Consider the following 22,325-nt stretch of genomic DNA (forward strand, 5'->3'; position numbering starts at 1 on the left):
GGAAAAACTCGAAGCTGCCACCAGAAGACATTACCAACCACCGACCCATTTCACTGCTTCCCCTGTATAGTAAGCTTCTCGAAAAACGTATTAATAAACATCTCTCCGAGTTCATTGAAACCACTCACTGCCTAGATCAATCACAGTCTGGATTTCGCCTGAAACATAGTACAGGAACAACATTAGTGGAGGTCACAGACAATATCCGAATGGCAGCGGACGACGGTCGGGCAGTGATGCTGGTCCTGCTCGACCTGTCGGCTGCCTTCGACACCATATCCCATCAGGTTCTTATCACCCGCCTTAAAGATATGTGTTAGGGGCAAAGCCCTGAGTTGGCTAATTGACTTTCTAACTAATAGGACGCCAACTATTAATCTTGGTCCCTACCGTTCTCAAACCACCAGCATCAACAAGGGGGTTCCGCAGGGCTCTTGTTTGAGCCCCACATTATTCAACATCTATGTCACCCCCTTGGCAGGACTTCTTAGAAGGCTCGGATTCACCCCTATATCCTACGCTGACGACACTCAACCTTTGCTGTCATTTGATAAATCAAATCCACTCATCCAAGATATCTTTTCAGAGGGAATGAAAGGTATCGCGCATTGGATGAGGGAGAACTTCCTACAGTTGAATACAGATAAATGGGAAATAATGTTGTTTGGAGAGGCAAAACTAAGATGGTCCCCCAGTTGGTGGCCAGAGGAATTGGATGCAGCCCCGTCCCCTAAGGATATAGTAAAGAACTTAGGAGTGCGTATTGACCAGGGTTTAACTCTAGAGGAACATGTAAACACCACTGCCAGATCCTGCTTCCATACTCTCCGCATTCTGCTAAGGGTCTGTACTTTCCTCCCTCTAACAACCCGCAAGACCCTTGTTCAAACTCGGATTATCAGTAGATTGGACTACTGTAATGCTTTATTGATTGCAGCTAAAGAAAAATCCTTAAATAAATTACTGGTTGTCCAGAACACCGTGGCCCGTTTAGTCAATAATGCGCCTCCCAGGACTCCTTCAGCTCCTCTTCTTCGTGACCTCCACTGGCTCCCAATAAAAAAAGAGTCCAGTTTAACATCTGTTGTATGGTTTTCAAATCCTTACACAACTTGGGTCCTGGCTATCTGGCTCATAAATTAGTCAGATATACTCCTACCAGATTGTTGAGATCCAGCCATCTAGCATATCTCTGTACCCCTCGCATCAAATTGGTGCGGATGGGAGGTCAAGCGTTCTCTCACCTTGCGCCTCGATACTGGAATCTTCTCCCCATACAACTACGTCAATGCACCAACTTTTTAGTCTTCAGGAAATTGTTGAAAACAGAGCTATTTTAAGTCTAATTCTCTTTGTAGGTCCTCAGGCTGTCCGAGCGCAGAGATACCCCGTATGGGGTGATTCAGGCGCTATATAAGACCCATAAATAAATAAAGTAAAACTGTCCCTCTTATTAAATCTAAAAATATTTTAATATTGTATTACTATAGCCCTTGCATTCTCCAATAGTGCGACTAAAATAAAAAATAGCCACTGATGTACAATAACTGTTTGTTTTAGTAATGTCGAATAATGTTATTCTCGAAGCACGGTCACATCGGATAGAACACATGAACCGCTTGGTACTGCTTTGAGCTCCCAGCAGTAAAGGTGAAATTGAAATATTGAAGACCATAGAGGTTGTCTTTCTGTTAATCTATTTTAGAACATTTACTAATGCATTTGTGAAATGTTGAATTATTTGTAGCTTTTATATTGCCCGGGCTAGACCGAGGTTTGTCAAAATCTTAAGAGTGCGAGTCAAAACAGAACCTCATGTTAGCAATATTTTGTGTATTTTTTTTTTTTTTTAATTTATATTTTGTTAAAGCCATGAAACCCCCTTCCCTCCAAAATGTGGCACGCATAATATAGCAACATAGTCCTTCTACCTCGTTCAGTGCTTGTTAAATCCCTTCTCCCTCCCATTATGTTTTTGTTGTTGTCCTCATCCTCCTTCCTTGATTCCCTCCGTTCATGGAGTGTCCCTTGTTCTGCCACTTCTTGTCCTCCCGTTCCGTGGCAGAGGACGTGAGTTATCTTCGGAGGAGCGTTATACTTTTGCTGCATCCTATATGACTTGTGTGTTTACAGGAATTTCTATGTTTTTATATGCATATTTATCCTTGGAACGTCTGTGTGTATATGCGTGTGTTTATAGATCTATATAGATGCATTTACTTCTCGTGTGTTTGTGTGTTTTGGACGTATGGTCATCTTGCCTTCTATACGTGTACGTCATGGCATTTTACCTACACCCTTCTTAGTGACTTGGTTCAACCTTCTCGGTTGTAGTTGTCGGTTTCCTTCCTTCTCTTCAATGAGCGTCTGTTACATTATTACGGAGGATGCCTTGTATATCTATCGCGGTTCACTGCATAGGAGTGGTTTCATTTTTACAGTTTTTCTAGCGATGTGCTTCAGCATTCATTGTTCTTTTTCTCCTCATTTTTGCTTGGAGGATCCTTTTTGTAATCTGTTTCTCAGGATAGGTACCTTGTCGATCGGTGGGTGCTCTTTATTCGTTGTGTGGTCGCTGCGGCTTAGCACGCTGTGTATGCTCCTTCCGTTGGTTATGAGCTTGGACTATTGTCCTTGGTCCCTTTGCATTCCCTGATCATAGGCTGCATCCCTTTTTTGGGGCTGCCTCTTTTACTGGTTCCATACAGTGTTTGTCCCAGTCTTGTAACTTTCTACTCCCTGCGGGCTTCCCATAGTCCTTCTTGGAGATCACTCCTTCAGTGAGCGTCTGCTTAGACTATCATGTTTCAGATAGTCCGGTCCCTTTCTGTCTTTTGGACCGGCTTCTCTTATTTGGGTATCTTTGGTGAGGTCAGTGTGCAGCCTCTCCTCCAAGGATGCTATTGCTTGGGTATGTCATTCTGAGACAATCGGAGACAACGCTACTTAGCTGCTCAATGCCCTCTACTGATGCGCAGCGGTACTGCTGAAAAAAATCCCGGATCCAGTCTGGCGCCTGGGGAGGATTCTAAGACTGGGAATCTGCGGCTAGATCCTGTCTCTACCAGATAAGGCGTTACCAAAGGTAAGTAACTTGTCCATTAGGTCTACTGTCTAAAGTTGCTCCTTTTTCACCTAGTGGTAATGGTTGGAGCAGCGGAGCTTTAATGCAGGCGTCACTATAACAGTGGCCATGGCACTGCAATTTAAAAACCATCCAGAAAAGCACAGACTCACAGGAGTTTAAGTGTCCGAACAGAGGCCGAGCTGGAGACCAAGTAGTATCTTGGTGGGCTTCTGAGCCCTCCGAATTTGCGTTACGACGCAACTTTAGTGTGAGTTGTGCTTTTATAGAAGTGCTACATTTTGTAACCGTGTCTTGAAGTGCTGCGAGCACCGGGCCCTAGGCACATCAATGGTTCTCAACCGGACAGTGCTGCATCCTCCAATCATTTTGTTGCGGTCAGCACTGGAGCTCTTCAGGGATTACGAGGATTTATCGCATTTAAAAAAAAATTAAAAACGAACGCACAAGATTCCCAAACTACCTTGTTTTCAACTGAACGTTGCCATTCTTTGAAAATGATAAAATGTTTGTGTTCAATTTGTTTTCAAGTAACGTTTTCAATGAATACGTTTTTAAAAAGCGACACTGCTCCCGGGCTGTAGGTGCAATGCACTTTTAAGGTTAGGTGTGTCTTGGTTGTGCCAGCCCAGCTGTCACTCTCTGGTGGTGGTGAGCCCCTCTGTGCATGGGCTGAGGGGGCCTGATACGGAATCTTTTAAAGGTGGGATGGTTTAAAAAGCCAAAATCCTGACTACTTTGCAGTCCCTGTTTTCCCTCGTTTCTTCATGCAGCCAGTTTTAGGTGGTGATGGGATCGGAGTAGCGGTGGATAAAATAACTTTAAAGGTCCAAATATTGATGCCAGAAACATCTGGAGTAGAGATGTAGAGGCTGCATAGGACGACCTCTACCTACCACGCCCGTGGCTCAGTGTGTATGCCACTTAATCTGACCCTACATCCACGGCGCTGCCTCTTCGAAATGACTACGTCAACCATTACCCTTCTGCTGAATCCTATCCCGACCTCCAACTTGCTGTCCTTCAAGGCTGGCAGTGTCCAGGTAGTGGCATGTTTGTAGTAGTGTGTTGAGGGTTTGGAGTTGACCCTGTGTAGTGTTGATTCAGTGGCGTCAACTAGTCTTTTGCAGAATTAACTGAACCCCTTGCCCAGTTCCTACGCTAGACCGAACTGCGCTTTCTCCAGCGTCTGCAGACGTTTTGCATTTGGAGGGGCCACACCAGGACATTTGGGGGAGGCAGGTGGAATAACCTCCAGGAGAACATCTGGAGCAGACAGATCTAACATTTAATAACCAATAAACTTTAATTTATCTACCATCAGTCATTTGTAATAGCGCTGCCAGAAAGGCACGCAATCGCAATGGTACAATTAAATTGTAGCAGGCTCCTTACAGATGTTCTGAACTCTACATGCATGTGTGTGTACAGACGTACGTGTGTTTTGGTAAGTGTGGGTGCAGTGGTGGTGCAGTGTCCTGTAGTCTACTCTTGTACGTGCTGATGCCGAGCAGTTGACGTAGTGCTGCCCTTGATCGCTGTAGTGTGGTGCCATGGTGGATAACTTGGACGTGTGCCTACAGCTGCTGGGCTCTGAACCGAGGCAATGCAGGAATCCTACACGCGCCTCCACAGTAGAGCTGCTTGATGTTTTCGTCTGCCACAAAGGTTGGCACTGCTCCCATCTGTAAATGTTTCCGATGCCCTCGCCCGACCTGCTGCAATGCCAAAGTGTGCGTCACAGTCCCCGAGAGCACTACAGTGTTTATATTCAGCCTCATGCCTCCTACGATAACATGGCGCGCCATTAGGTATAGCAAAGTTCTAGTTTTATTTTGTGAGCTAAAAACCGTAATCCAGATTGGTTGGCAGTAGTCTGCCATGCAGAGCTTCTGCCAATGTGCTGTCTATGCCAACACAGTGGGCAAGCACAGGGATGGGCTGCGTGCTTGTCTGCGTTGCGCTTTTTCAGCGTTATAGCACCGTGAAGTGCCAGAGACGGCAGAACCCTACTTAAACATACAAGTGGAGCTCTTGAGGTTTTCTGTGTCCTTGTTCGGCACGGTTGACCTTTAAGGTTTCTGATTGTGAAAGCGTCCCTTGCATGCGCCGTGAGCTGGTGTGCTCTGTAGGACCTTGTGTTGGTTTTCCTCATTCGGGAGCTGGTGTGCTCTGTAGGACCTGGTGTTGGTTTTCCTCGTTTTTGAGCTGGTGTGCTCTGTAGGACCTGGTGTTGGTGTTGGTTTTCCTCCTTCGTGAGCTGGTGTGCTTTGTAGAACCTGGTGTTGGTTTTCTTCATTCTTGAGCCGGTGTGCTCTGTAGGACCTTGTGTTGGTTTTCCTCATTCGTGAGCTGGTGTACCCTGATTTTCCTCATTCGTGAGCTGGTGTGCTCTGTAGGACCTGGTGTTGGTTTTCCTCGTTTTTGAGCTGGTGTGCTCTGTAGGACCTTGTGTTGGTTTTCCTCGTTTTTTGAGCTGGTGTGCTCTGTAGGACCTGGTGTTGGTTTTCCTCATTCGTGAGCTGGTGTGCTCTGTAGGACCTTGTGTTGGTTTTCCTCCTTCGTGAGCTGGTGTGCTCTGTAGTACCTGGTGTTGGTGTTGGTTTTCCTCATTCGTGAGCTGGTGTGCTCTGTAGGACCCTGGTGTGCTCTGTAGGACCTGGTGTTGGTTTTCCTCATTCATGAGCTGGTGTGCTCTGTAGGACCTTGTGTTGGTTTTCCTCATTCGTGAACTGGTGTGCTCTGTAGGACCTTGTGTTGGTTTTCCTAGTTTGTGAGCTGGTGTGCTCTGTAGGAACTTGTGTTGGTTTTCCTCATTCGTGAGCTGGTGTTCTCTGTAGGACCTTGTGTTGGTTTTCCTCATTCGTGAGCTGGTGTTCTCTGTAGGACCTGGTGTTGTTTTTCCTCATTCGTGAGATGGTGTGCCCTGTAGGACCTTGTGTTGGTTTTCCTCATTCGGGAGCTGGTGTGCTCGGTAGGACCTGGTGTTGGTTTTCCTCATTCGTGAGCTGGTGTGCTCTGTAGAACCTTGTGTTGGTTTTCTTCATTCGTGAGCTGGTGTGCTCTGTAGGACCTTGTGTTGGTTTTCCTCATTCGTGAGCCGGTGTGCTCTGTAGGACCTTGTGTTCGTTTTCCTCCTTCGTGAGCTGGTGTGCTCTGTAGGACCTGGTGTTGGTTTTCCTCATTCGTGAGCTGGTGTGCTCTGTAGAACCTTGTGTTGGTTTTCTAATTCGGGAGCTGGTGTGCTCTGTAGGACCTTGTGTTGGTTTTCCTCCTTCGTGAGCTGGTGTGCTCTGTAGGACCTTGTGTTGGTTTTCCTCATTCGTGAGCTGGTGTGCTCTGTAGGACCTGGTGTTGGTTTTCCTCATTCGTGAGCTGGTGTGCTCTGTAGGACCTGGTGTTGGTTTTCCTCGTTTTTGAGCTGGTGTGCTCTGTTGGACCTGGTGTTGGTTTTCCTCATTCGTGAGCTGGTGTGCTCGGTAGGAACTGGTGTGTTGGTTTTTGTCATTCGTGAGCTGGTGTGTGCTCTGTAGGACCTTGTGTTGGTTTTCCTCATTCGTGAGCTGGTGTGCCCTGGTTTTCCTCCTTCGTGAGCTGGTGTGCTCTGTAGGACCTGGTGTTGGTTTTCCTCATTCGTGAGCTGGTGTGCTCTGTAGGACCTGGTGTTGGTTTTCCTCGTTTTTGAGCTGGTGTGCTCTGTAGGACCTGGTGTTGGTGTTGGTTTTCCTCCTTCGTGAGCTGGTGTGCTTTGTAGAACCTGGTGTTGGTTTTCTTCATTCTTGAGCCGGTGTGCTCTGTAGGACCTTGTGTTGGTTTTCCTCATTTGTGAGCTGGTGTGCCTGGTGTGCTCTGTAGGACCTTGTGTTGGTTTTCCTCATTCGTGAGCTGGTGTACCCTGATTTTCCTCATTCGTGAGCTGGTGTGCTCTGTAGGACCTGGTGTTGGTTTTCCTCGTTTTTGAGCTGGTGTGCTCTGTAGGACCTTGTGTTGGTTTTCCTCGTTTTTGAGCTGGTGTGCTCTGTAGGACCTGGTGTTGGTTTTCCTCATTCGTGAGCTGGTGTGCTCTGTAGGACCTTGTGTTGGTTTTCCTCCTTCGTGAGCTGGTGTGCTCTGTAGTACCTGGTGTTGGTGTTGGTTTTCCTCATTCGTGAGCTGGTGTGCTCTGTAGGACCTTGTGTTGGTTTTCCTCCTTCGTGAGCTGGTGTTCTCTGTAGGACCCTGGTGTGCTCTGTAGGACCTGGTGTTGGTTTTCCTCATTTGTGAGCTGGTGTGCCTGGTGTGCTCTGTAGGACCTTGTGTTGGTTTTCCTCATTCGTGAGCTGGTGTACCCTGATTTTCCTCATTCGTGAGCTGGTGTGCTCTGTAGGACCTGGTGTTGGTTTTCCTCGTTTTTGAGCTGGTGTGCTCTGTAGGACCTTGTGTTGGTTTTCCTCGTTTTTGAGCTGGTGTGCTCTGTAGGACCTGGTGTTGGTTTTCCTCATTCGTGAGCTGGTGTGCTCTGTAGGACCTTGTGTTGGTTTTCCTCCTTCGTGAGCTGGTGTGCTCTGTAGTACCTGGTGTTGGTGTTGGTTTTCCTCATTCGTGAGCTGGTGTGCTCTGTAGGACCTTGTGTTGGTTTTCCTCCTTCGTGAGCTGGTGTTCTCTGTAGGACCCTGGTGTGCTCTGTAGGACCTGGTGTTGGTTTTCCTCATTCATGAGCTGGTGTGCTCTGTAGGACCTTGTGTTGGTTTTCCTCATTCGTGAGCTGGTGTGCTCTGTAGGACCTTGTGTTGGTTTTCCTCCTTCGTGAGCTGGTGTGCTCTGTAGGACCTTGTGTTGGTTTTCCTCATTCATGAGCTGGTGTGCTCTGTAGGACCTTGTGTTGGTTTTCCTCATTCGTGAGCTGGTGTGCTCTGTAGGACCTTGTGTTGGTTTTCCTCCTTCGTGAGCTGGTGTGCTCTGTTGGACCTGGTGTTGGTGTTGGTTTTCCTCCTTCGTGAGCTGGTGTGCTTTGTAGAACCTGGTGTTGGTTTTCCTCCTTCGTGAGCTGGTGTGCTCTGTAGGACCTGGTGTTGGTTTTCCTCATTCGTGAGCTGGTGTGCTCTGTAGGACCTGGTGTTGGTTTTCCTCATTCGTGAGCTGGTGTGCTCTGTAGGACCTGGTGTTGGTTTTCCTCGTTTTTGAGCTGGTGTGCTCTGTAGGACCTGGTGTTGGTGTTGGTTTTCCTCCTTCGTGAGCTGGTGTGCTTTGTAGAACCTGGTGTTGGTTTTCTTCATTCTTGAGCCGGTGTGCTCTGTCGGACCTTGTGTTGTTTTCCTCATTCGTGAGCTGGTGTACCCTGATTTTCCTCATTCGTGAGCTGGTGTGCTCTGTAGGACCTGGTGTTGGTTTTCCTCATTCGTGAGCTGGTGTGCTCTGTAGGACCTGGTGTTGGTTTTCCTCGTTTTTGAGCTGGTGTGCTCTGTAGGACCTGGTGTTGGTTTTCCTCCTTCGTGAGCTGGTGTGCTTTGTAGAACCTGGTGTTGGTTTTCTTCATTCTTGAGCCGGTGTGCTCTGTAGGACCTTGTGTTTTCCTCATTCGTGAGCTGGTGTACCCTGATTTTCCTCATTCGTGAGCTGGTGTGCTCTGTAGGACCTGGTGTTGGTTTTCCTCATTCGTGAGCTGGTGTGCTCTGTAGGACCTTGTGTTGGTTTTCCTCCTTCGTGAGCTGGTGTGCTCTGTAGTACCTGGTGTTGGTGTTGGTTTTCCTCATTCGTGAGCTGGTGTGCTCTGTAGGACCTTGTGTTGGTTTTCCTCCTTCGTGAGCTGGTGTGCTCTGTAGGACCCTGGTGTGCTCTGTAGGACCTGGTGTTGGTTTTCCTCATTCATGAGCTGGTGTGCTCTGTAGGACCTTGTGTTGGTTTTCCTAGTTTGTGAGCTGGTGTGCTCTGTAGGAACTTGTGTTGGTTTTCCTCATTCGTGAGCTGGTGTTCTCTGTAGGACCTTGTGTTGGTTTTCCTCATTCGTGAGCTGGTGTTCTCTGTAGGACCTGGTGTTGTTTTTCCTCATTCGTGAGATGGTGTGCCCTGTAGGACCTTGTGTTGGTTTTCCTCCTTCGTGAGCTGGTGTGCTCTGTAGGACCTTGTGTTGGTTTTCCTCATTCATGAGCTGGTGTGCTCTGTAGGACCTTGTGTTGGTTTTTCTTCATTCATGAGCTGGTGTGCTCTGTAGGACCTTGTGTTGGTTTACCTCATTCGTGAGCTGGTGTGCTCTGTAGGACCTTGTGTTGGTTTTCCTCATTCGTGAGCTGGTGTGCTCTGTAGGACCTTGTGTTGGTTTTCCTCATTCGTGAGCTGGTGTGCTCTGTAGGACCTTGTGTTGGTTTTCCTCATTCGTGAGCTGGTGTTCTCTGTAGGACCTGGTGTTGTTTTTCCTCATTCGTGAGATGGTGTGCCCTGTAGGACCTTGTGTTGGTTTTCCTCCTTCGTGAGCTGGTGTGCTCTGTAGGACCTGGTGTTGGTTTTCCTCATTCTTCTGCTTGACTGAATAGGCTTTGACCTTGAGTGTCCTTGGGAAGCGGCAGGCAAGGAGCTCTGTATTGGGTTGAGTGGAGGCTGTAGAAAGGGATGGCGTGGTGGTCCTGCCAGACAATGTCTGTGATCGACTTTGCTGTGTATAGCACACAAGACTGTCCAGATGTTGTGGATGTGATGTTCAGGGGTTCTTGTCTTCGTGCTGGTACTGGCGAGGTGGGACGGGGTGCTGGATGGAGGCACGGAGGATGAACTCTGATATTTTCTGGGTGACTCTTCTTGGGTCTGTGTGGTCTGTACATCAGATGGAGGCTCTTTGTGCTGGCGGTGGCTGGAGGGGGGGTGGGGGGGGTTGTGCTGGATGGAGGCACGGAGGATGAGCTCTGATATTTCTAGGGTGAAGCTCTTCTTGGGTGTGGTGGTCTGTAGATCAGATGGAGGCTCCTGCGGTGGCTGGGAGGTGGTGCGGGTGCTGGATGGAGGCACGGGGGATGAGCTCTGATATTTCTAGGGTGAAGCTCTTCTTGGGTGTGGTGGTCTGTAGATCAGATGGAGGCTCCTGCGGTGGCTGGGAGGTGGTGCGGGTGCTGGATGGAGGCACGGGGGATGAGCTCTGATATTTCTAGGGTGAAGCTCTTCTTGGGTGTGGTGGTCTGTAGATCAGATGGAGGCTGCTGGTGCTGTTGGTGGCTGGGGGGGGGCGGGTGCTGGATGGAGGCACTGAGGATGAGCGCACTGAGGATGAGCTCTGTTATTTCTAGGGTGAAGCTCTTCTGTGTGGCGGTCTGTAGGTCAGATGGAGGCTCTTGGTGCTGGCGGTGGCTGGGGGGGTGGGACGGGGTGCTGGATGGAGGCACTGAGGATGAGCTCTGATATTTCCCAAGTGAAGCTCTTCGTGGGTCTTAGAGGTCTGTAGATAACATGGAGGCTGCTGGTGCTGCAGAGATGGGGGGGGGGGGGGGAGAGAGAGAGTGACGGGGAGGATGAGCTCTGATATTTCCTGGGTGAAGCTCTTCTTGGGTCTGTGAGGTCTGTAGATCAGATGGAGGCTCTTGGTGCTGGGGGGTGGCTGGATGGAGGCACGGAGGATGAGCTCTGATATTTCTAGGGTGAAGCCCTTCTTGGGTCTGTGAGGTCTGTAGATCAGATGGAGGCTCCTGCGGTGGCAGGGAGGTGGTGCGGGGGCTGGATGGAGGCACTGAGGATGAACTCTGAGGATGAACTCTGATATTTCCCGGGTGAAGCTCTTCAGTGTGGCGGTCCATAGGTCAGATGGAGGCTCCTGGCGGTGGCTGGGGGGTGGGACGGGGTGCTGGATGGAGGCACTGAGGATGAGCTCTGCTATTTCCCGGGTGAAGCTCTTTGGTTTGGCGGTCTGTAGGTCAGATGGAGGGTGCTTTTGGTGGCTGGGGGTGGGACGGGGTGCTGGATGGAGGCACTGAGGATGAGCTCTGATATTTTCCCAGTGAAGCTCTTCTTGGGTCTGTGAGGACTGTAGATAACATGGAGGCTGCTGGTGCTGCAGAGATGGGGGTGGGGGTTAGTGGCAGGTGAGTATCTTGAAACTCTTGGGGGTTACAGGAATCACCACCGCTCTTGAGCGGTCTGTGTTGTGTGAGGTGTTTGTGGGGTTTTTTTGGGGGGGGGGGGGGGGTTGGGGATCTTCCCAAGAAAAAGCCTCTCGGTGCTTTTTTTTTTTTTTTTTTTTTTTTTTTTTTTTTTTAATTTTTATTCCATTCTTTTTCAAATTAAAAAAAATCGTTTACCTGCTCTTGTCTGATGTTTTTCAAAGATTCGAACTAGCAGGAATACTGACTGAGTCCCTGCCGTAACAACCCTTTGACGCCAATCATGGTGTGGTTCACATGTAAAACGTTTCGGCCTCTGAGGGGCGCTACAAGCTTCCCAAGGATGGCCTCAGTTTCTACAGCCCATGCTGCAGTGTTTGACTGTTATGTCTCCAGCTCCGCTGCCCTGGTGTTGAAGCTTCTCTGCGCTGTATCTCACACCAGCATTAAACTCCTTTTACCGACCTCAGAAGGCTGAGACTGTGGGCCACCGTTCGAGGCGAGCCTGTGGCCTGCACAGCCGGGCAGCAGGTGCACGGACTGCCCTTCGCTCCAACTCCCAGGAGTGGGTTCCAGGAAAGGTGCCTGGGGCGCTGAAATCTAGCTCCGCGAATCCGCCCTGTAAGCATGAATATGCCGTTTCTTCTTGGCCCGAGGGCACAGAATGCCCTGCGCTGTGCCCTCTGGAGGCCTGCGTGCATGCCGCGGCTTGTCTTGGCCTGTGCCACTGAGCGGCTGGAAGAGCCGACACTGCCGGCCTTTCCGAGCCCGCCTCTGCTTGGAAGTCATTTTAGAGCAGGTGGGGTGTTGTGGGGGGAGTGGACGGTCCTATAACGCTTCTGACCTCGTGTTCGCTCGGGCGAAGGGTTTAACTTGGCAACAGTTTCACTTCTCTTCCTCAGGTGGTCTTAGAATATTAAGTTGTCAAGGAAAGGTTCATCTTTGCACTCACTGTTTGCAGTCTGTGCTTTTCCACTTTCTTTGCCTGAAAATCCCAAGTGACTAAAATGCTAAAATCCAATGCACGTGAGCCCACATCAGACGTCCCTCAGGGCCCCACAGTCAGGCCGACCTTCTGACTGAGGGTTCCACTGTGACACGAAACGAGCATGTTGTGTAGGGACAAAAGACCTAATGGGGCTTGAAAAAGCTGTGCCTCCAGCCCCACCGGGTGCTCTTCATGCTACTGGGGGATAAAGACCCTGGCATGGTTTTGTGCAGCTGTCCTGCCCCTTTGTACAGTTCCTGTGCAGCCCTGTGGCATCAACCACGTGGTTCCCCCCTGGAGGCGCTCCCATTTACACTGGCATTCGGCCTGGCCTATGAGCTGGGCTGTGATGTCGGGGGGACACCAAGTGTACCCCTTATGACACCGGCTGCCTCCCTCTTTGTCCAAGCTTTGTAGACACGGATGGTGACAGCAGCATGTTTATTTTCAGACACAGGTCTTTATTTTTATTTATTTTTTACCTGTACCTCTTTGGGGGTGGGTAGCTTGGCCTCCCCCGTGTCAGATATGCTTTCAGCCTCCCATAACTAGCGGCCCTCGGTCCTCACCATACCTAGAGCATGTATGATGGGCGCCTTCACGGATACTGAGATACCATTGAGTGCCGGAGTCCACTGCACTCCACTCTCCCAACAGGGGGTCCTCTTTGGGTGTTGCCCTGGCACCGCAGCCCATCTCGAGTCACTTTAAATGCAAGTACCTTCGCGATGATTGTAGTGGTCGGAGAGGTCCCCAGGACTCGACCTGTTCGCAGCCATACCTCTCGGCACATTGTTACCTGGTTGATGGGCGTGGTAGCCATCAACAATGCTTTCTTGCAGCCCAGGTTTCCTGTGGTACTGTGCAACACACCCCTCCCGTGTTTCCTGTGTTGTTTGTCTCCCCAGGATAATCTGAACTCACAGAGAGGGAATTCATGTCTCTACTTAAACCAGCACACGACAGCCTGGTCTCATATTGGGCAGGAAGCTTGCACGTTTTGGACAACAGCAGGCAAATGCCTCTCCGGGATATGGGGTGCCCCCTGTACTTTTAATAACTACAGACTCTCTGGTTAGAGGCAGGCCACTTTGGCCATCAGAGACGTGCACCCCTCAGCCATTGCTGAGATGCCTGGACGGCCAGTTATGAGCCAGGAAGGGACCCGCGGCTGTAGGCTGTTCTCACTCTGGACTAGGCACATGTCCCATAGTCTCTGGAGCTGCAGAAAAGGAAGCCGCTGGTTTGCATCGGTGAGCGGGTGCGCTGTTTGAAAGCGCCACCAGGAGAAGCCACCTAGTCCAGGAGAGGAGTCCAAGACCCAGCTGACTGCCAGGACCTGCGTGGGTCTCTCGGAGGGCTTGGGACCGGCTAGGTGGCGCAGCGCCGTCTGAGCAAGACTAACATCTGGGCTTGGAGTAGATCCCTGACCTTCATGAATGGGAACAGGTGAGGCTGTACCGTGCTGATGCTTCCTGTCCCTAGGTTCCTGTAAGCCACCCCTGCCGCCCCCCCCCCCCTCCCACCTCTGTAGCTTGGAAAAAGGAAGTCTTCAGAGCTGGGTGTAGGGTCTGCTCCCATTGGCTGATTTCACAACTGTTGAAATCCTTTCTCCAGTTAGGGCCGTTCCAGAGGTTTCACCAGCCAAAGACTTGGTCACGCCTTGACTGAAGCAGCCATTGGTGGCCGTTTTAAAACCAGTTGTTTGTTCATTGGATGGAGTGCATAGCCTTCACCTAAAGACAATTAATGATGTTGATTTGTCTGCACATACATATGTTTGTCTTTTTAATTAAAAATGTAAAAATATCTGAATTCTTTCCAAGCTATCTGCCCCAGTAGGTTGTTTGTTCCCAAAAGGAGCTTGTTCCATAGTAGCGCAGTCCACTTCACATCCTATAGGTTGCTTCCCCAATGTATGTCATGGTCATGGCTGACCTGTGAGCCAGGGTACATACTGTGGGTTTGTGAACTTTAACCTCCCCTGTTGCATTCCAGAAATCCAAGATTGGCTGAGGAGGGTGTGGTCCTTTTGTTACTTCTGGGCTTCGGCTGAGGAGAGTGTGGTCCTTTGTTACTTCTGCGCTTCGGCTGAGGCGAGCGTGGTCCTTTGTTGCTTCTGCGCTTCGGCTGAGGCGAGCGTGGTCCTTTGTTACTTCTGTGCTTCGGCTGAGGAGAGCGTGGTCCTTTGTTGCTTCGGCTGAGGAGGGTGTGGTCCTTTTGTTACTTCTGGGCTTCGGCTGAGGAGAGTGTGGTCCTTTGTTACTTCTGCGCTTCGGCTGAGGCGAGCGTGGTCCTTTGTTGCTTCTGCGCTTCGGCTGAGGCGAGCGTGGTCCTTTGTTACTTCTGTGCTTCGGCTGAGGAGAGCGTGGTCCTTTGTTGCTTCGGCTGAGGAGAGTGTGGTCCTTTGTTGCTTCGGCTGAGGAGAGTGTGGTCCTTTGTTGCTTCGGCTGAGGAGAGTGTGGTCCTTTTGTTACTTCTGGGCTTCGGCTGAGGAGAGTGTGGTCCTTTTGTTACTTCTGGGCTTCGGCTGAGGAGAGTGTGGTCCTTTGTTATTTCTGCGCTTCGGCTGAGGAGAGTGTGGTCCTTTGTTATTTCTGCGCTTCGGCTGAGGCGAGCGTGGTCCTTTGTTAGTTCTGCGCTTCGGCTGAAGAGAGCGTGGTCCTTTGTTGCTTCTGCGCTTCGGCTGAGGCGAGCGTGGTCCTTTGTTGCTTCTGTGCCTCGGCTGAGGAGAGCGTGGTCCTTTGTTACTTCTGTGCTTCGGCTGAGGAGAGCGTGGTCCTTTGTTGCTTCGGCTGAGGAGAGCGTGGTCCTTTGTTACTTCTGTGCCTCGGCTGAGGAGAGCGTGGTCCTTTGTTACTTCTGTGCCTCGACTGAGGAGAGTGTGGTCCTTTGTTACTTCTGCGCTTCGGCTGAGGAGAGCGTGGTCCTTTGTTGCTTCTGCGCTTCGGCTGAGGCGAGCGTGGTCCTTTGTTACTTCTGTGCTTCGGCTGAGGAGAGTGTGGTCCTTTGTTGCTTCGGCTGAGGAGAGTGTGGTCCTTTGTTGCTTCGGCTGAGGAGAGTGTGGTCCTTTGTTGCTTCGGCTGAGGAGAGTGTGGTCCTTTTGTTACTTCTGGGCTTCGGCTGAGGAGAGTGTGGTCCTTTTGTTACTTCTGGGCTTCGGCTGAGGAGAGTGTGGTCCTTTGTTATTTCTGCGCTTCGGCTGAGGAGAGTGTGGTCCTTTGTTATTTCTGCGCTTCGGCTGAGGCGAGCGTGGTCCTTTGTTAGTTCTGCGCTTCGGCTGAAGAGAGCGTGGTCCTTTGTTGCTTCTGCGCTTCGGCTGAGGCGAGCGTGGTCCTTTGTTGCTTCTGTGCCTCGGCTGAGGAGAGCGTGGTCCTTTGTTACTTCTGTGCTTCGGCTGAGGAGAGCGTGGTCCTTTGTTGCTTCGGCTGAGGAGAGCGTGGTCCTTTGTTACTTCTGTGCCTCGGCTGAGGAGAGCGTGGTCCTTTGTTACTTCTGTGCCTCGACTGAGGAGAGTGTGGTCCTTTGTTACTTCTGCGCTTCGGCATTGATAAATATCAAATTCGGTTATGTTTTCGTGGAAGGCTTTAAACTGTGTGACATTGGCTGTGATGCATGGCTCTTTCACTTGGATGCTTTATACCCCAAATAAACACAAATTCGTAGACCACGCAACTCAACACAAGCCTTTCTCAGTCTGTAACTCTGGGAATATTGAAACTTTTCTCTATCTCTTTCTCTAGGTTCCAAAGCAGAGAGTGGAAACAGAGAAGAAGGCAGAGATGGTTGAAAACGGTAAGTCTGTGTTGGTAATCCGCTTTGCCGCCTTTTGATGTTCACAGCTACACGTTTTGTCAGAACCTCCTGTATTGTTGCTTGCAATAGAGCTTGCGGGGGGGGGCGGGGGGAGGGTGTTGGTGATCCGAAGGATTCCTAAGACCTGCTCCTGATGAACCATTCAACACTTGGAGAACAGTTTTTGCCTCTTCACACCAGGGTACCCGTGCTGATGACTCTGGATTTCTGTCTGCGCTTTAAGTGGATAACGTTGCCCGTCTTACCTGCACATCGCCTTCGATCTCCTTAGACATGACTGTTTTCTGAATGTTCCGTATCTTCCTATCCCTCGTTTTTAGGTTGAGCCTGGGCAGTGCATGTGCTGCTCTGCAGGCATGCTGTATTCAAGTATGGACTTGAAGCCCCTCTTCCGCCCATATTGGTCTCTGGCTTGTGTCGTTGTCCTTCGTAAATGCTGGCTTCTTATTCGTTATTGGGCTTGTTAGTCCCTCCTTATTACTGCCTTGTCTTCATTTGTAACTTCCCATGAGGATTGGCCCTTTTACCTCTGTGACACAGTATGTCCATTTAGTCTTTAAGCACTATTTTCTTGAATTAATTTACACCTAATGCAGGCACTACATGCTTTCCTCCAACATTCAGTCCGCCATGCGTGCTTTCACTTTCCAAGCAGCCGGGACAATGGCGGCCGCTTCTTTGAAATGAAATGGGTGTCGCGTTTACAAGAGTTTGAGCGATTGGTATTGTAAATGACGTTGCCTTGTATGTATGTGTTTTTAAAACACAAATAAAAGGCATTGTCATTTTACAATGCCAATAGCTTAAAGTCTGGCTTATGTGAGACCTGTTGCATTGCAAATGCTTGTTTCCCGTCTGCTACAAGTAACAATCCCAAAGAACTAAAGTGTGCCCCTCTGCCAGCAGATGTGGTGCAAGGTCCATCCTTTGCCTCCATGGTGGAGAGTGCCACTGTCTGTGTGCTTCTGTTGAATGTTCTTTTAACAGCTGTTACTAATTTTAAGGTAAGCGTCTTAATAATCTCCGTACATCACTTGATTTACTCCATAGAAAGACATTTGATCACATAGCAGTATGAACCACTTAATTTCTGTACGAGGAGTGTATATCGTAGTGAGACCATATCCTCGCACAATCTTACTCGATATGGAGCTCCGTGCATGGCTAGTGACCACAACCGTGCTCGGGCAGCGCATCAAGGAATGGGAGTGAATCAACAAATACACGACGATTAGTTATTCGTGTTCGGCCTGTCCTTATGATTCTCAGTAAAACCGCTCGAAGTGGACTTGTGGGTCTGATCCACTTTTTTACTTCTTGCCCAAGTGGTTTTTATGGTTTAGTCCCAGCAACAAATTAAGTCTGTTTCTACCGGTTCAGATTGCGTGTGCTGTATGAACATCAGTTCGGGACTTCATCAGGACAGTGCGGGGAAGACCCTAGAACTTGTGCTAATTACTTACACGGCTCCAAATGATCGTCGATGAAGTGAGTCAAAGGAAATTTGCCCCTTCATAACTTTGGAACATCTGATCCGGCAGGGAATGGTTGCTTGTCCTGGTTATTTGGATGAGAACGGCATAGCCGGGAGAAGCTTTCAGCGGAAAGAATCCGTTATTCCCCGCGGTATGCCATGTTCGCAAGTAACGAAGTGCCACGCATCCTTTGGTTCACTGGATTCTTGGGGTGATTACATGCAACCCACCATATGGCGCAATGTAACACATTCAGCCCAGGTTCTGAGGGACAAAGGCTCACCCCATTGTGATTCACTGTCCATGGTGGACAGAGTACCCGTGAGCTCTGCCACTCAGCACCACCTTTTATCCAAGTACTTGTGTGCTTGGGGTCCCTATTAATGTTCTGAGCAACAGAATTTTATTTTCAAATTAACCAATACCAACCATTGCTAAATTACACTTTTAACAGATCTCGACTAACAAAATAACCAGACGCAACCAATGGATGGAAATCCTAGAATTCTACGAAATGGCCGCCTAGGGTACCACCATTTATTCAGACCAATGGGCCCTTTGACTTGTTCAAGTTGGCCACGCCCTTCCTCTGTCCGCTCCCATAAACCTCTCCGCGGTGGTCTCCGGTGTCTGTGGATCCTACGTCTGTCCTGTCTGCAGAATTAGTCTTTGCTCTCCAGGGGTGTGTCGGAGGTGGTGCCCGAGGCAAGGGACGTATAGGCTGGTACTTCCATTATTTTCCTGGTCCCAAGAAAGACTGGGGACTGAGACCTTTCTTGGTGAGCCTCAGGGTTCTGAATACCTTCCTGCAGAAGGACAAGTTCATTCTGATGTCACTGGTTTAGGTTGTGAAGTTTTTACAACCCTTAGAATGACTGGTGCCCCTGGACTTTCAGGGTGCATACCCTCCGGTTCTGGTCCTGCAGACCCACAGACGTGTGCAGGATGGAGCATTATCGGCTCATGTTTCTGACGGTCCGCTTTACCGTGGCTCCCTGGGTATTCATGGAGGTGATGTCTGGTTGCAGCTCATCATTGCAGGTCCGGGTACATGTATTCCTGTACCTCAATGGCTCTTCCCGAAAGACACAATCTCCTCAGCCAGCCGCAGACCACCTACAGGCAGTGGTTTTGTTGCTATCCACTCTTAAACTAAGCGAAGTCGCACCTTCAACCTGTGCAATGTATCCCCTTCATAGGTGCCATTCTGAGGGCTTTCCCACGCTGCAGCGAGTGTGGGTCATTTGGACTACGAATCAGACATTTCAGGCAAAAGTCCCACTTCAGGGCCGGGAAGTTCTTGGCGCCCTTGGTCTTAAAGCCTTCATCCTGCAAGCCCCTCGTGGTCCTTGGCACATGCAGGTGCTGCTGTAGAACCTTCGGCTGCAACACTGGAAGTGCCCGTCAGTTCATGTACGTATTTCAGATGACGCAGCCCCAGACCCTGGATAGGTGGATGAGTGCGGTCAACCTGACTTGTTGCAGACCTTTCTCCTGGACTCTTCCTGGAGATCAGCTGTGACATATGCACCACCTCAGGGCTGGGAAAGTTACCTGGACAAGATGGAGATCAGAGGCCTCAGGACTGCAATGAGGGCATAAGGACTCATGGTGATTGATGGAATGGTTGAATTCATCTCAACCACTGGCAATTGCTTGGTCTGCATCCTAATCCATCGTGGGCCTCAGTTCGGACTCGGCCATATGCAAATCAGTCTTGACCCTGCTCCAATGGGAACAGTCCACCCTGAACTGCCAGGCCAGATCCTCTCTGAACCGGGTTGCAGGCAACCCAAGACAACTTTAGCCGTTATTTTGGCACAGCCCCTTGGTATAGCTTTTGTTACAGTGGCAGTGTGTGCACAGGACCCACGTCTGGACTTACTGGTCACGCAAAAGGCATAAAACACAAGGTGATGGCTGGAATTAATCTCAGCTGCTGGCAGTTGCTCGGACTGCATCCCAAATCCATTGTTTTTTTGGCTACTATCCTGCCTCAAGATGGACCCAATCAATCTTGACCCTGCACCAATGGGAACAGTCCATCCCAAACTGCCAGACCAGGTCCTCCCTGAACCAGAATACAATCAACCCAAGGCCTGTTTAGCCTTGCTTCTAGTGGCGCAGTGAGCATGGGACCCAAGTCTGGGCATACCCGTGAAACTCGGGACCTCAATAAAACAAAATGATGGGTAGAATATGCATTGTCAGGCCTTCCATACCTTGAAGTTTCTTCCTCGAGGAACTCTGAGACACACTTCGCCTTCGGTGCAACACGGAAGGTGATGTGGGGGGCGTCTCATGTTTTGTCTGGACCTGTGCTCTCCACTTGAACTACCTCTTTGGGAGGGTCTGCTGTCCGAGCACCAGGGCGGGATTCACCACCTGAACCATCTATCCCTGCCCGCGTGGAGACTTACCGGAAACAGCGGAGTGGTTTTGGTTTGCCGCTGCGAGCTGTGAGCATCATCTGCTCTCAGTAAACCCATCTACACTGACCATTGGGCTAAGCTTGTTCTGTGGTGAAAGGACAGCTGCATTGACGCGCTTTAGGTTACATTGTTTTACATTGCTATTTATTTTGCTTCTGGTCCGCAAAGCCTTGCCCTGGGCGCCGCAAAGGGTTACCTATTGGCTCTCTTCGCCTTTCTGCATTTGAGTCCTCCTTGTTAGATTCACCGGTAGTCGTGTGTGTATATTTTTTTGTTCGAGGCATATGAGCTGCAGATTACACACTTGTGCATAGATCGCCATCTGGTGTTGGGCCCGGATGTTTGCGGTTTGTTTTTCATCTTGGAAAGTCTTTGGAAGTCACGAGTTCGGTGACTCCTCCCTTGGATCGTATTGCGCATGGGCTTCGGCTCCATCCTCGGATTGTTTTTTTTCTGCCATCGGGCTCGGATGTAATCTTCGCGCTCCGGTTCCGAACAGCTTCCAGTTCGACGATCAACGCGCAATCCTCACCCCAATTCGCTGTATTGTTTTCGATCGCAATCTCCCCACTCGACGCGTCTCATCGGCAAGACCCTCGGTTCCAGTCGTCGACTGCAGCCTTCGGGCCTACCCAAGCTCCGGTCCTGGCTAATGGAAAGGACTCCATTTAGAGTGTCCTCGATGTGGGTCAAAATGCCCCCACACCGATCTCCACGAGGTGTGCAACCTCTGCCTCTCCCCGGATCACGAGGCTCGAGACTGTCCGGTGTGTAAATCCTTCCGGTCCAAGAAAACTATTCGGGACCGAAGAGCCACAAGAACCATGGCACATTCTTCGGCGATCCCTGACGACATCTTCGGGGAAGGCGTCTATGCTCCAGAAGAACACCACACCGACGAGGGACTCGTCGGCGCCTCCGAAGACTACGATTCAGATGTGGAGGACATCACTCCGGCACAGAGGGTCATGAGTACTACTCTACCACCTCCCCCCCCCCGTCGCCGGCACCGAAAAAGGCTTCGGTCACTCCTTCGGGCCTAAGCAAGACCAAAGACACTGCTTCCCACACCGCACCTTCGGGGCCGGTAAAGATGCCAATTAATTAAGCCTTCAGGTGGCTCTGGCTCGAGCCAGCCCACCGTCGGAGCCGATAAACACCCTTCGGTACCGAAAAAGAACCCGGCCTCCATTTCGACGCCGAGCCCCACACCGAAACACTCTGGTTCGAGACCCAGCTCCTCGGCACCGACCACATCCTCGGTACCGACAAAAGCCCACAAGACCACCGACATTTCGAAGCCGAAATCCATCTTGGCGCCTACTAAACAACCGGAGCTTCCCAACCATGGTTCCAAACAACGAACCAGCACCGACAAGCCTAAAAATTCAACGGCCCCGACGCCTTCGGCGCCGACGGACCAACCAACCTCTCCAGAACTATTTACACCGGATCCCTTACAAAATATTAACTAAGGATCCCAAAACTGGACATTTAATGCTCTCTATCAAAAAGACAGTTAGACAAACCTGCTCCGCCTCCACCCCCAAAAAGGAAGGACTCTGCTACCTCCCCTTTCAGACTACCTTCCCCCTCCTCCACCTCCTCCACCCCCACCTCATCATTCCCCCACCCCATTCCCATATGATGATGATCAAGGGGATCCATACGACGACCTAGAGGATGTACTCCAAGATATACCTACAGGGGACCCCACTCCCACAGGATCCCCAGACCCATGGGATGATTATAATATCCCTGATGTCCCTAACGTCCCACAAGACTATCTTTACCCTTCCAGACCTCCTCCACCAGAAGACTCCTTGGGGTTCAACCATTTACTGCAAAGGGCGGCACACTACCACGGGGTAGATTTACATACCGCCCCAGTGGAGGAGGATTTCCTCCTAGATACATTTGACCCCACACATAGGACCACCTCCATATTGCCTATGCTTAAGGGTGTTATAAAACATGCGCCGGAGGTCTTTAAGGACCCAGTCAGGGCCAGGGTCATTAACCCGCGCATTGAGAGAAAATATAAAGACGCCCCAACAGATCCCTCCTACATCAGAGGGCCAGCGCCACTAGATTCCTTGGTGGTATCCACAGCACGAAAAAGGGCCAACTCCCAGGCATCAGGGGACGCACCACCACCGGACAAAGAGTCTAAACTCTTGGACGCATCAGTCAAGCGTACTGCATCTCAAGCGGCCAATATATGGCCTATCGGCAATACACAAGCGCTACTAGCGAGGTATGACAGGGCCCATTATGACGAGCTAGAAGCCATAATGCACCATCTCCCTGATAAATACAAAGCTAGGGCCAATGAGCTAATTCAGGAGGGCAAAACAATTACCAATACCTCCATACGTTGTGCCTTAGATGCAGCAGACACAGCCTCCAGGGCTATCAATACTAGTGTCCTCCTCCTCCGTCGCCATGCCTAGCTAAGGATATCAGGTT

General features: G+C 50.2%; 1 protein-coding gene across 1 annotated transcript in view; it reads left to right on the forward strand.

The window, feature by feature from the left end:
• The window catches only part of QARS1 (glutaminyl-tRNA synthetase 1), a 296,102-nt gene that overhangs the window by 84,874 nt on the left and 188,903 nt on the right, over window positions 1–22,325 (forward strand). The window contains exon 7 of the mRNA XM_085624343.1: window positions 15,877–15,928. Coding sequence (XP_085480469.1) covers window positions 15,877–15,928 — 52 coding nt within the window. The remainder of the gene's footprint in view (window positions 1–15,876; window positions 15,929–22,325) is intronic.

The sequence above is a fragment of the Triturus cristatus genome, chromosome 9, assembly GCF_964204655.1.
Source record: "Triturus cristatus chromosome 9, aTriCri1.1, whole genome shotgun sequence".
Lineage (NCBI taxonomy): Eukaryota > Metazoa > Chordata > Amphibia > Caudata > Salamandridae > Triturus > Triturus cristatus.